At 37.2% G+C, this 14,475-nt stretch overlaps 1 protein-coding gene across 1 annotated transcript; it reads right to left on the bottom strand.

Annotated features, from left to right (window-relative positions):
* Window positions 1-1,656: 1,656 nt before the first annotated feature.
* Window positions 1,657-14,150, bottom strand: LOC122998443 (tumor necrosis factor alpha-induced protein 2-like). The gene is made up of 12 exons (XM_044375349.1): window positions 14,059-14,150; window positions 12,390-12,524; window positions 10,430-11,057; window positions 9,442-9,553; window positions 7,856-7,978; window positions 7,675-7,769; window positions 7,495-7,587; window positions 6,813-6,939; window positions 5,795-5,914; window positions 4,720-4,875; window positions 4,356-4,477; window positions 1,657-1,836 (listed from the first exon to the last, which is right to left on the bottom strand). The coding sequence occupies exons 1-12, from the start codon at window positions 14,108-14,110 to the stop codon at window positions 1,689-1,691; spliced, it is 1,911 nt and encodes a 636-aa protein (XP_044231284.1). The 5' UTR covers window positions 14,111-14,150; the 3' UTR covers window positions 1,657-1,688.
* Between the last annotated feature and the right edge of the window lie 325 nt (window positions 14,151-14,475).

Raw genomic sequence — 14,475 nt, 5'->3', positions numbered from 1 at the left:
GCTTGCGTCTATAGCCCACTGGCTAACCATGGCTATGGCTAACAACTCCAGCAAAGTTGGAAAAAAGCTTTACCCCTGCAGCAATAAAACCTCTAACTGGGACACTCACCCCCTGTGTGCGGTCCTTAGACTTATCCCATGGTCAGGCATGCTTTTTATCATGCCTTTCTCCTCTGAGGAGCATTGACGTCTGCATACTTTGTGTCCAGTTTGTGCGCTGCAAATTTATGTTGACAGGGCTCAGGGTTTTAGAAAGGGTGACCAGTTATTCATGTCTTGAACAAAATCACACAAGGGTAAGCCTGTGTACAAGCAATGTTTGTCCCACTGGATAGTGGAGGCTATTGACCTGGCTTATAGTAGCAAGGGTCTCCAGCCTCCCTCTGGCCTACGTGCACACTCCACCAGAGGTTTAGCAACCTTGTGGTCTCTCTTTAAGGGAGGTTCTATTCAAGAGGTCTGTGCGGCTGCATGCTGGACCCCAGTCCACTTGTTTGCTAGATTTTATAGGTTGGATGTCATGGCACCAACCCTGGCACATTCAATCCTTAGTACTGGCTCTTCTGAGAAAGTGGCTCCCCCTTTGTTAAGCTCCACTGAGGACCATTGTCTTCCTTTCAGGCATGTCTGGCAATCCGGGAGTCAGTATGTTTTCTCATAAGGAGAGACAAAATGAATGCTATGAAAGAGAACTTAAGGTTATGGATATAACCATGGTTCTCTGATAAGCATGAATGAGTGTCTCACCAGACCACTCTCCTTGCTATGGAAGTGAGGAAGAGTTGAGCTTGTTTTGAATGACAAATGACACTATGTCAGCCCAATATATAGGAGGAGGGTCCCATCCACTCCTGACATAGGCGTCACTGGTGCCAGCCAATTAGAGCTGGCGTAATCTTATTTGAGCTTCTGATGAGATCACGCAGGAGATGTTCCCATAGTGAGACACTTACTCATGCTAATCAGAGAACCAGGGTTATATCCATAACCTTAAGTTTTGTATTCCTTTAATCACCCTGATAAGGTGATGAACAGATGAGCAGATGAACAGAAAATATGTAGATTTTTAGGAAATCACTGTCAAATCACACAGCAGTTTCAGCAAATTTTATGTATAAACTTAACTTATATTTAACACTTTATCTAACGATACTTTGTACAGCAGATGACACGAAACAAACATTTTTAAAACATCAAAGCTCAATGTCTCCCTTCATTGTACATGTGAGTCAAAATGTACAGTACATTAAATAAAAATACAGTAACGCTGATTTGATATAAAAATACATCTTCAAAATATTACACATACGAACACTGACCTGGTTCTCATTTCCCTAAAAAACAAAACTCACAAGCACACATACAGGAGAAGCACCACGTTTCCCAGCACTAACGTCTAAGTCTAGCGTACACATTTATACAGTGATTCTCATTATTTTTATATTATTATTATATATTATATTACACAATAGTTTTTCCAGCTTAATTTCATTATAGACGTAACATTTAATCCAAGATCAGACTTTCACTGCAGATGACATTTGCTTCGTACAGACACTGTGATACCATCATGTACATATCAATGTGTTCATTATACTAATGTAAAACAAACATTATGATACATTATATTGGACAACCCAACTTTTAAACGACTGAAATGAGGAGAATGTATCACTGGAGTGAACGTCTCATTTGATGGGAACTCTGGAGAAAAAAGGGCGAGCGCTGACGACGTTGGTTTCTTTCAAAGCGTCTGACAGAATTGCCTTGACGGTTCTCCTCTCGGCCTTGGTGAGGTTAGTCTTGAGCTTGAGCAGAGCCGAAACATGTTTTACACTGTGGATGAAGGAAGGGAAACATTAGAAATGAACTTTTTTAATCCAGGACAACATTAATCTAATTATTAGAGGATTACTATAACAATAAAGGAGATTATGGTGTGGAAGTATACAGTATATTCCTTCTCCTTCACATATTTGCTGATAGTTAGATGAGAAGATTGATACTGTTTTCATGTCTTCATTCTAAATATGAATCTAGAGCCAGTAGACAGTTTTCTTGGTTTAGCAATCAGACTGTGCAAAGGTAAAAATAATAAAATATTGATATTTTTAAATGTAGACTAAAAACCCACCTGTTTAGCCTGGCTTTTATGTAGTATATTATTCTATTTACGTGTCTTTTATTTCTCGTACTTTCCTTTACTATTTTAACTGTTCTCTTACCATTCATTTATCTTTTATTGTTGTCTTATTCAATTCATTCTTTTAAAGTAGGTTTCATTCAATCTTTTTCTGTCTAATCTATTATTATCTTGTATTATTTATTTCATTTACATTTTACAAGACACCTTGTCTTAATTTTTGCTGTCTTACTTGTATCCTGGTGTGCATTAGTCTCCCAGTCCATATTCACCATCCTGAAGCAGTTTGAATTGCATTCAGCTTGTATGAACAGTGCTATATGAATAAAGTTTGGCTGATTGATTGATTGATTCTTAAACTCACTAGTTCAAACACATGACGTGTGAAACCACTCGTTAAACAAAGGAGATATGTTAATGTTAATTTGTGAGTTTTAGAGGTGCTGGTACTTTTGGACTAAGCTAGGCTAGCTGTTTCCCCCTGTTCCCAGTCTTTGTGCTAAGTGTAGCACACACCTCCTAATACTACTAGTTAGTAAGGATTACAATAATTTTGTAATCCTGGACCAGAATCAGAGGATTCGAACAGGAGGCAGACATGATAATATTGGCAATATTCAATGACCACATGAGACAAGGAGCTGTGAGCTGGTATTGTTTTTTTGAAAATAAACAAAATAAATTAGATATAACCCTAAGTTCAGTATATAGTTAAATTCCACAAAGATACCTAAGTTTCAGTTCAACAACAAATTATTTCTTTTGTCACTTTTTCTTTGATTTTGAACCACTGAGTTCTTTTCAAATACTTTTCTGTTTGACTGGGTGCACCCTTCTGTAGTTAATCTCAATTCCCAATATTTGGATCTAACGTCAGGTAGGTAACAATATTAGAACAATACCCTATTCAACATTATCACTTCACAACACACTTCAACCTTACAATAGTTCCCTATTCACTGCTTCAACAATAACAAAATCACTTTAACCAAATCACAAAAATACACCATATCAATATCATGAATATGCAGTCCACTCATTTAAACCAGTGATGGTTATGACTCAGTCCTTCCACAGGCACAGGGAATATGTTTGAAGAAGAATGAAGAAGGTAAGTGTCTTTTCCAAGTCAGGTCATAAACTGAAAGGTAAAGTCAAAGTCTGGGATTTGGGGTTTAGCAAGTGGGGCTGGGAGTTGAGTGTGAAAGTGGTGCTGGCCTTGTGCAGTTTAGGATGTTTACCCTACCGCCGTGGCAGGAGAGGGGTAAGGCTGGCAGTTCTCGGCTCGGGGCTCTTCGATTCAGGGTTCTTCAATCCAGGGATCTCATGGTCTTGTTTGGGTTGGCTCACCATCAACTTCAAATCAACTTGACCAATTTGGGAGTTCCTCTGTGTCACTCGGCAGGTTTCAGTTAGCAGGCCACTCACACACACACATATTTACAAGTGTTCAGCAGCAGGTCCTCTCCCAACAGTGTCACCCAGCATCTGACTAACATATGCTGTGTAGCCTGCCTACAGTGCTGTGGACCTGTGTTGTGGTTGGCTAAGGCACTTTTGTGTTGTGTTGTGTTAACTCTTTGTGACCCAGGTTACATAAGTTAACCAGCTGCCAGCTCTAGCCTCACATCCAGCGTATAGTGAAAGTGGTATGAATCTTGTCAGCAAACCACAAGAAAGCAAAAAAGTGTCTTTCCCAAAATGTCAAACGATTTTGTTCTTTGGTTTGCATGTGAAAATGTAACAACACTGACTCAGAGAGCAGAGGACTAAAGACAAGACAGTTTACTGTCACAGTTTGGAAACATTTGGAAGTAAACCTCATCATCTGTAAACTGTTGAATCTCACTGGGAACATTAGTGACTACATCTACAGACTGTCATAACAAGCTTTCCTTTTACAGCAGCACTTCTCTTTCTTTCAGTTATGTTTTTCTTGGTTACTCCTCCAGAGAATTAAGCTTCAGCCTTTCATAATAATATCATAATATCATCCTGCTGCCCGGAAACATCTGAACTCATGTGAAAAGTTTTAGCTCAGTTCACTCCCTGCTTCCCGTCAGCTCTTACTGAAAATATGTTTGTTAATGTTCACCCTAATGTCAAGTAAACCAGGTTTAATGATTCTGTCTTTAACAGGTCAATCACAGCTAAATAAGGACAGTGCACATTCGCTTTTGATAATAATAATAATAAAGATTGTAAAGGTTACCTAAGGTCAGGATAATCAGTTCCCAGTGATACTACTTGTAACTTTATGGCAGGGAGGTCTTGGAGTTTCAGCACTTCTGCAATCTTGTTCAGGATTTCCTTCAACCAGTCCTCCTTTGATCCCTGTGAAGTAATTAAGTTTAGTCTTCAAGTTTACTTCAACAGTAATATACAAGCCACGTGTTTTGGGGAGGATTTTATCTTTAGTGTTAATTGTTTTTAAAGTGGATTTCCCCAGGAACACGTTAATCACACTTAGTTCAGTGATGTATTTTTTTCTTGGAATTCCTGATGTTGAACATAAGCAACTAAAAATGAATGCTTTGTAAAATCTAATACTTTTAGATTTTGTGCTTTAGTCTCACCATTTTCACGAATAAATTGTGCAAACTCTCCGCATTGTTTTTCACAGTCATGTAGGCCTTCTCCTGACGCTCCTTGTCCTTCAGTTTGACTTCCCCTCTCAGGAGCCTCTTCACATATTCTGCTGTCAATTCCTGGTGAAGCTGGCCCATCAGATCCTGCAATCAAATCAGTAATCAGGATAAAAAACAACATTATTTTAGCTTCAAATTAAACTATTTTGTGCTTGTTGTTTGAAGAACTACTTGACTTACCAGATAATTTGTGAATCTATAGAACTACACCAGTAATTATCCATGTTTTACTCCTTTTACTACATAAATTATGAATATTTCACGTATTAGTAACTGTTTTGCAAACCATACTGTAAAATGCATTTTTCCTAACATCCAGGCAGCCATTAGGTTCCATTAACTTTTGTACAGTTTGAAAATCTTAAAAGTTAACTTCAATTTTTGTGGTCTGCTAATTGATTTTCATACTGTATGTAAATGTAAAATCTCTCTGTATATAAATTAATGGAAACCAATGGCTGTCCAAAAGGTAAAATATATTTAAATATATTCTGTAGTAATGTAAAGTTAACATGATTTAACATGATTTAACATGAAGTTAAAGGTGCAGTGCATAGGATTTAGTGGCATCTAGTGGTGACGTTGCAGATTGCAACCAACTGAATAGCCCTCCCCCCCTCCCCTTCCAAGCAGAGAACCTACGGTGGCCACGAAACTTACGAAAAATGCAAACGGCCCTCTCTAGAGCCAGTGTTTGGTTTGTCCGTTCTGGGCTACTGTAGAAACATGCCGTTGCAACATGATGGTCTCCGTGGAAGAAAACCCACTCCCGTTTGTAGATAAAACGGGCTCATTCTAAGGTAACGCAAACACAATGATTCTTATTTCAAGTAATCATACAGTAAGTAAAACATACTTGGATACTTGGATATTATACTGTTCTGCTAGATGCCACTAAATTCTACACACTGCACCTTTATGGAGCTAAAACTTGAAGAAAAAAAACAGTGGCTCGTCCTTTAATATAAATTGAAGAGTGTGTGTCATGGTTTCTTCAGTTTACCTGGTGACACAATTCAGCTGCACCTTGAAGATCCTGAATCTGTTGTTCAATGCTGACCAGCAGATTCTCAAACACTGACTTATTCAGCCAGTCACTGGTTCCCAGCTTGCGGTACTGTGGCTGTGTGAGATACAAATATAATCCACGAGACAGTAAAATACTTATATCTATATATACTTATATCTCTAACTTTTACCGCAAAACAGATCGTCCACAGTTGCTCAGGATTTTTGGTAAAAATTCTTCAGCTCAGGGTTAGAGTTAAAATGTATTTTTATAATTTTTTTATTTATTATCCATCTACACCCATGAGCACATTTTGTGAATTGTTGTGTAAATAGTAACTAAAACTCTGCATATCCCTGTGAATGTGGTTGTTCCCAGAGCTCAAATAAAAATTGAGGGAGACGAAACATCTGCTGAAAAAAAACAAAAAACAACTTAACAAGACTCACCTTTATTCCCTTTTTTTTCTTTCTTTTGTTAATTCTTTTGTTCAATTAATTATTTTGTTAATTGATGTTTTGCTTTTTTGTTTATGTTATTTCTGTTTTGTGAATTCAATTTTCTTGCACTTTGTTACTATAAATATCCATATAAATATATATATCTATATTAAATTACACTACCAAGACAGTTTCTTTGATAGAAAAACAAAGAAAACAAATGAAAAGAATTGTTTGGTGCAAGAACACATTAAAAAAAAGTTAAATGTCTAAATTGTTGTCTAAATGTAGGTATTTATAATTGATGCTGTTCTTAGAGAAATATAGTAATATCGAAGAATGAGCTTAGTTTGAAGAAGAAAGCAGTCAGTAAAAATATGTTTAGTCTGTCAGCTTTGGCTAATTTCCTGATTCTGTGGCTTGTTAAACATTTAAAGTGTGTCAGTGTGGTTCATTGATGTGTTTTTAATAGTTTTTGGACAACATAAATCTTTTCATAGGATTAATTAACTATAAGAAAAATATAGAACATGACCAGACTTAGCCTTTAAATCGGTTGTAAATAAACTTACCTTGAGGACCTTGTGCACAGGGCTTAGTAAATACATGTGAGCAGATTGTTTCATGTCCATCAGAACAGACAAACAGCTTTCCCGAACATCCTCTGAGAACAGATCACTCTTCTTAACGAGGAAGTCCCTGCAGGCAGACCACAGGAAAACCCTCAAATTAGCTGATGTTCAAGGACAGGTTCGCAATTTTTCAAGTCTGTCTTAATACAGTCAGAAGCCCAAATGAACAGTGAAACATGTTTTTCTTGCTGTAATCATTCCTCCTGTTCATACTGACCATTAGAAGATCCCTTCATAATGCACTTACAATGTATGTGATGGGGGACAAAATCCACAGTCCTCCTTCTCTGCAAAAATGTATATAAAAGTTTATCTGAAGCTAATATGAAGCGTCAGCATCCAAATGAGTCAAATCAAGTAGATATCTTTCAACGTTACAGTGTTTTTAGTGCCAAAGTCCCTCTTTTTGTTACTACCACTGCAGCTCAACAGGGAAACACTGTCCAAGTAAACACAAAGAGGGAATTTGATGCTAAAAAGACTGTAAATGTGTCAGATATCCACTTGATATGACTAACTCAGACTGCTGAAGCCTCATATAAGCTTCACATCAACTTTCAAATGACTGTGTGGACACACTGTGGATGTAAGCTGTGAGTTTGTCTAAAAGTCAGAAAAGTACCTGAAATGTTCAACACAGCTGAGTATCGCCTTGATGAACGGCTTGCTGTTCGGTTTGCTTCGCTTCATGATGTCGTCTTGGAAGATCTTGAACCTGCAGGAGTTTGTATTTGAATGAAGTGCTGATATCATTAAGCATAGAACTAACTAATATTTAGAAGCAAGTAATCAGTCTTGTTACCTTTGTAGTAAATCTTTCAGTTGGTACGTTAAATCCTGGGCCTTGCTTTGGTCTCCCACAACTTTTACAGTTGTAGTCACAATACCATTGATGATCTAAAGACAGATAGAGGACACGAATGAATTACTGCATTTAAAAATGATAATTGATTTAACATTATGTTGTGTTGATAATACTGTACCGGAATGAGATCGTAGGCCACAGGACTGACGAAGCAGCCGTCCTCTCTTGACGGCTCCTCTCCATCTTCCCACTTTTGCTTTGCTTCCTCCAGGACGTTGTCGATGCAAGTTGTCAGCTCACTCTGGATGTACAAAAAACAACATGCAGCTGTTCATGTTTAACATACATGACACTCTTTCACAGGCACTTAATGTTCTTGGCTACTACTTTTTTCTTTAAAGCACAATTTTCTATGATTCTATCAGGGTGGCACTAGCGAAAATATCATCAGGTCAATCAAATTAAAATTGATTATTGTCTAGAGGGCAGAAAAATGTGGCCTGATGCTGGAGCTCGAGATTAGATCATCTAAAATCTTCCAGAAAGCCCCAAGTATTATAATTTCATCTGGGCTTGTTCTAGAAAGTGAATGTTCTCTGTTGCCATCAGGGCATTGTTATGTTTTATCTGCATGTTGATGGCTGAAGAGCAAAACCTCCTATCTGAAAAATGCACTTTTTTGAGAAAACTAAAAAAAACTTGTTTTCTTGCAGAATGCTATTTGTTAAGGATACCCAAAACATAATACACTGTTTTTGGACTATATTATCATATTATGTGTTCACAATACTGACTAGATATTAATGCCTCGCAAAGTGCAGATAGGAGCTTTTGCACTTGGTGCAAATTGGAAGAGGTTCTACAAAACGATGCTCTAAATTAAGTTAATAATTAGAATTAAATTAAAAATAAAATTAAGTTTGTTTTCAGGTAAAAAGATGTAGTAAATGTAATAGTTACTACATTCTAGTACACTAGGGTCAGAATTCCTTAAGTGGGAAATTCCTTAAACTCAGTGTATTTGCTTCCTTGTCCACTGGAAATGAATGTTCAGTGATTGTGTAACCCACTAGTGCTGTTGCCTCTCTACACACCCAGGGACTGTGCGCTGTGTTTTTGTTTTGTTGTGTGACTTTTCTGTCACAACGAAGGGTGGGATTATCTTGCAGACAGACTGAATATGAGCAGCCTTCCTTGTTCTCATCATCCAAAGTGAAATCCGCCAATCAGAAAATTCTGCAGATAGGAGATTTTGCACTTTGGCCATTGATGTAAAACTAACTGCTATTCTAAATTGTTCATTCCTTCTGCAATCCGACTACTAAATGCTCCATAGGTCTTAGCATTGTCATTGTTGGTAGATGTTTTATCTGATCTTTTTTGTTGTGTCTGTTAAGCTTATTTATTCATTTATGGATTCCACATACAGCTCCTTTGTGTTTTTTTATTCCTTTTGTGTATTGTATATTGCATTATTTATTTCTATGTTATTGTGTTGTGTTAACAACAAGTTGCTCCAAACAAATTGCCCCTAGTGAGATTAATAAAGTTGTATATACTATATTGTAAAACATTGAGATTCATCTACTGGGGATCATGAATACATGACAAGTATAACAACAATCTAACCTGTAGTTGCTGCGATATCTCACTCTGCACAAAAGTGTTGATTATAGTGACTGACTGAGGTTTGAGTAAAACTACCAAACCCAAACAAACTAAAACTATAAACTGTTATACATAACTAAAATGTAATGAATCTACCTGTTGTTTGCTCAGGTACTGTTCCTCCAGAGGTTTCAGTAACTTTTCAGGCAGCAGCTTTCCCAACGCTTCGTGATCGATCTCACTGGCCAGCTCTGGCTTTCGAAGGACTCTGACACAGAGAGCAGACATCACATTCACAGTCATTAACAATTCAAGAAACATGAACTCTACAGATTAGGATTTCATGGGAATTTTGCACACATCCAGATAACAGGAAGTTACAATCATTATGTCAGATAATTATTGGGAATCATCCTCTGGAGATCATGAATATTGATGCTAAATTTACCAGTGGTGGGTGAAGTACTCAGATCTTTTACTTCAGTAAAAGTTTCGAGTAAAAATTTTGCATTCAAAATTTTATTGAAAGAAAAGTACACAAGTATTTACATCAAAATATACTTAAAGTACCAAAAGGAAAAGTACTCATTATGCAGAGTGGCCCAATAAATAATGGCCCAGAATAAAATTAAATAATATATTGTCTGATTATTAATTATTGATGTATGTGTAAAGTAGGGCCAATTTTAATTACTTTATGTAATCTATAATAATATATATTAATTTAGTTGTAGATTATATTTCTATTAATAATATATATCTGCAAAGTAACCATTAACTAAAGCTGACAAATAAACATAGTGGAGTAAAAGAGTACAATATTTGCCTCCAACATATAGTGGAATGCAAATATAAAGCTGGAAAATGGATACTTTATATACTGTATACTTTATTCCACCAATAAATTTACTGTTATCTGTCAAGTAGTTGTTGAGAAATCTTGGTCTAATACGTTGGACAGAGGATGGACTGATGGACCAACACATGGACAGACATCATCATGTTTGGGCACTGCCACCACCAGAACAAAAATACACCAATATAGAACAGAATGGATTCAGAAATATAAGATTATTCACCAAAAGTTGATTTTGAACCATGTTATTGTTTTATAATAATAAGATAAACTGAATTAATGACTTACTCTGGATAATACTCGTTCACCCAGCGCAGGAGGGCAGTGCAGTCCTTGTCATCTAGACCAAACTCTGCAATCTTTTTGAGTCTGGTGCTGAAGGTTTGGTGGTACCACCTGGCGTAGGAATTACAGATGTTCAGCTCTGGTGGGTAGCAGCTCTTCACCACCTCCACCACCAACAGCAGGTCCTGCTTCAGCTGCACGCCCATGCTGCGGATGTGGAGAGACTTCTCCACCTGGTCTTCAGGGCTGGAGGAGGTGTTGTCCATGTGCTCCTCTACCAAGCTGCAGAGCATTGAATCGTGGAGCTTCTTCCAGCCACTGGGCCTCCAGGCTGGCGGTGTCCCATCCCTCTGCTTCCACTGCTGGTCCTGCTCCTCCTCCTGGCAGATGGCCTTCACAGCAGATGTTAGAGCCACAACATTGACTTCTGTGCTGAGAGACTGTTTCAGAATCTGTACTACAAGGTCCTTCAGGGCTCTGCGGTCCACATCAAGGCTGTCTACTTCTTCCTCCCGATGTTTAAGTGCCTCTGCTTCTGTTATCTCCCCAAACAGACGCTCCTCTCTCTCTATCAGCAGCTGGCTGGCCTCAAACAAATGGTTTGCCTCAAGGAGTTCCTCAAATGTGAGTACTGAGTTAGAAAAGCAAAGAGCAGACCTTGTTTTGAACTGTTGGAGATGGTGTTTACAATAAAATGTGGCATAAAACTTAAATGTTGAAGTCAGTCTATGATATTTAGTGGTTTGCAGTCCCCTTGTCAAAGTTCATCTATTGGCGATATTTGTATAGTACCTTTTATAAAGATTACTGACTACACTTTGGACAATCGATTTAACATTTTTTAAACAAAAATCCAGAGGTTCCAGCTTCTCAACTGTATTCTTTCTTTGTCTTAAATATAGTTTTGGACTGTTGGTTGGACAAAACATCCAATGCACAGACTTCACTTTTGCCTCTGTGACAGAGGCTTTTCACAAATATGGAGACCAAGCAATTAATTAGCTAAATCAACAAAATAATGGGCACATTAATGATAATGAAGATTGGAGCCGAAACAACAAATTGATTAATCAATTACTCAATTGACAAAAAATGAATCTGCAACTATTTTGATAACTGATTACTCGGTTAAGGCTCAAAAATGCCAAACATTCATTGTTTCCAGCTCCTTTATTGTGAAGATTTACTTCTTTATCATTCATGGTAGTAAACTGATTTGTGAAAGGTGCTATATAAATAAACTTTGCTTGCTTGCTTGCTTTGCTATCCATTATGCAATAACATCAGGGAGGCGTCTGATCGGTCTGTGAGGTACATTACATATACTACTGCACACATCTGAATATAGTTACTGCACATGTAATCACATTTCATTTCCACTATGTCAATTATTCAGAATCTTTCCATGTAACTTTTAACTAGGAGAACCTTAGCCTGATTATATCATACAGTATAGTATATAGTTCTGTAATTGTAACAGAAGGGACATGAAGTGTGAGAAGACACAGACAATGTCTCAGTCCTTGGGAGTGCAAGCAGGGAATTGACTATTGAGTGTTTAGAAAGGCCATGGCCAAAGTGTAGAGAAGAGATTGTGGGAAGGTACCTGGAGGCTCCCCAGGAAAGAAACATGATATGCATGATATGTAATAACAATGGGCTAGCTGCTGACTATTATTTGCTTCTAGGAATGATGGAATGTTTTTCACTTTCATGAAGGGTGACTATATTTATCTCTGATTCACTTTGCTTTTCCACTCTTTCTCTAATACAAAGAAATCCAGTTGTCTCATTCCTATATAGAATTCTGTCTCTACAAAAAAAAAAAAAATCTATAATTTATCATTTATTTTCTACACTATACAAACGTTACAATAAGACTATATTTATTGTAGAGACAGAAATCTAACATTATCTAACTTTATCTCTGTTGCTAAAACATTTCTAATCCCATTCAAACAACCTCCTGCAGGGCCTCCACTTGGGTTGAGGGGAGACCTGACCGTGGCACCATCCGTCTCCATTGAGTCTGAGTGGGTCCTCATTGCTCTCCAGGCCAAGAAACTCGACCAGCAGGCTGAGAAAGGTGCTGTCAAATCTGTGGAGACAAAATACCGCCAAATAAAAAATAAAAAGTAAGTGAAAAACTTAAGAAATATGTGAATATTTTACCTGGCTAACTGTCATTATTCACAAGGAACATCAGAAAGCAACAAATGGGATATTTTTCAAGTTGTATTTAAACCTGCAGTGCGGAACTTTTACATATAAATGAACGTCCATTACATTCAAACCCTTGCAAAATGAGTTCACACAATGCTGATTAAGCCTATCACAGCCAGGTAAATCTCTCTTTTCACAGTATACAGAGTGTTTAATCTGGTGTCGAGTTTGACATTCCCGCTGTGGCCGGATGAATGCATCCTGAGCATGCTCTATGGGTAAAGCATGCACACCAGAGACTTCTGCTGGCCGAGCGGCTAACTTCCGGCTAAATTTCATGGGGGCTGCGCCCAAAACAATTTATCCACCATTTTAAAGTCACACCAGTAGCAATGGAGTAACGGCATAACCTATGACTTAAGCATATGTTGCACGTGTTTTGTAATTAGTTTCACTGCTTTAAGCTCTAAGCTAGTTTTTATTTTAATTTTGTGTAATACACTTGCTTTCCATTTTTCAATATTTTAATTAACTATTTTTAAAATTGTGAATACCGTCTTTGCATCTTTAAAGGACCAGTTTTTAGGATATAGTGGCATCTAGCAGAGAGGTTGCAGATTGTAAACAACTGAATACCCCTCCCGTTTCAAAGCGTGTAGGAGAACCTACAATGAGCCAGGTTTTGGTTTGTCCGTTTTGGGCTACTGTAGAAACATGGCGGTGCATCATGTCCAGCTCTGTGGAAGAGGACCTGCTCCCTATGTAGATAATGGGCTCATTCTAAGGTAACGAAAACACAATGATTCTTATTTTCAGGTGATTATACACTAATTAAAACATACTTGTGAATATTGTATTCCATTTCTGCCAAGACCGTTCCATAGATTCCACTAAATCTTACACACTGGTCCTTGAAATGACTACATAAAGGTATTTTCTCATATTTTAAATAGAAAGAAAGCTTAAAATTTAGCTAAACAATTAACTAACACTCCTATCATTAGTTGCTTCCTGTGTTATTTTAAAAAATAAAACCTTAACAAACACTTTAGTTTTTTTTTTTTTAGCAAAAAAGTTGAATGAAAACATATTAAAAGAGAAATCTGTAATAAAACTGTTACTGTTTCTATCAAAATCAATAAGGTGAATAAATTAATTAAATCTGTTTAAATCATAACACAAAGCATCATCTAGCATCTGTGGTGTATTTTCATTAAGTGTCATTGGTGTGCTTAAAGACAATATTAAGCTATGCAGATTGATTTCATAAATCTTATAAGCAATAAGTGCTAGTGTGTTAAAAATCTTATTGATGATTTTTACATGAGTATTGGGCCATGTGCCATGTTCGCCATGTTCGTCATCACTGACTATGTGTTTTTTGATCAGTATTAACATGTAACCTCCATACAACCTGTCTATAACTTTAATAACCTGATTATTGTTGTAGTGTAAACAGTTTTTCTTACCTTTTGCTCTGCAGGATCTGCAGGGAAAACAACAGCAAAACATAAAACTCATCGCTCCTGAAGGCAGCGAGACTCATAGGTGCGTAAAGCTCGTCCGTCTCTGCAGCAGGTTGACTGAAACTGAACCAAGAATAACTTGCAGAATACCATTTGATGTCAGGATGTTGGTTAAGCCACACTCTGAGAAACTCTTTTCTTTATACACTTTATATACTTTGCTATATCACGTAGCCGCACTTCCTCTGAGAACATACACTTATGATGTGAGTATAAATGCATCAGCTCTTTCAAAATGACACGTATGTGTGAATGTTCAATTTAAGATGTCGCCGAGTTTCTCACACTGATCAAGCTCACTGTGGGTGAGGTGTTATTGTAGAGGCGAAATATAATTCATAAATTCAGCAACTTTATCTC

This window comes from Thunnus albacares, chromosome 15 (genome assembly GCF_914725855.1).
Source record: "Thunnus albacares chromosome 15, fThuAlb1.1, whole genome shotgun sequence".
In the NCBI taxonomy this organism is placed as follows: Eukaryota; Metazoa; Chordata; class Actinopteri; order Scombriformes; family Scombridae; genus Thunnus; species Thunnus albacares.
This window is presented reverse-complemented; position numbering and strand designations above follow the sequence as displayed.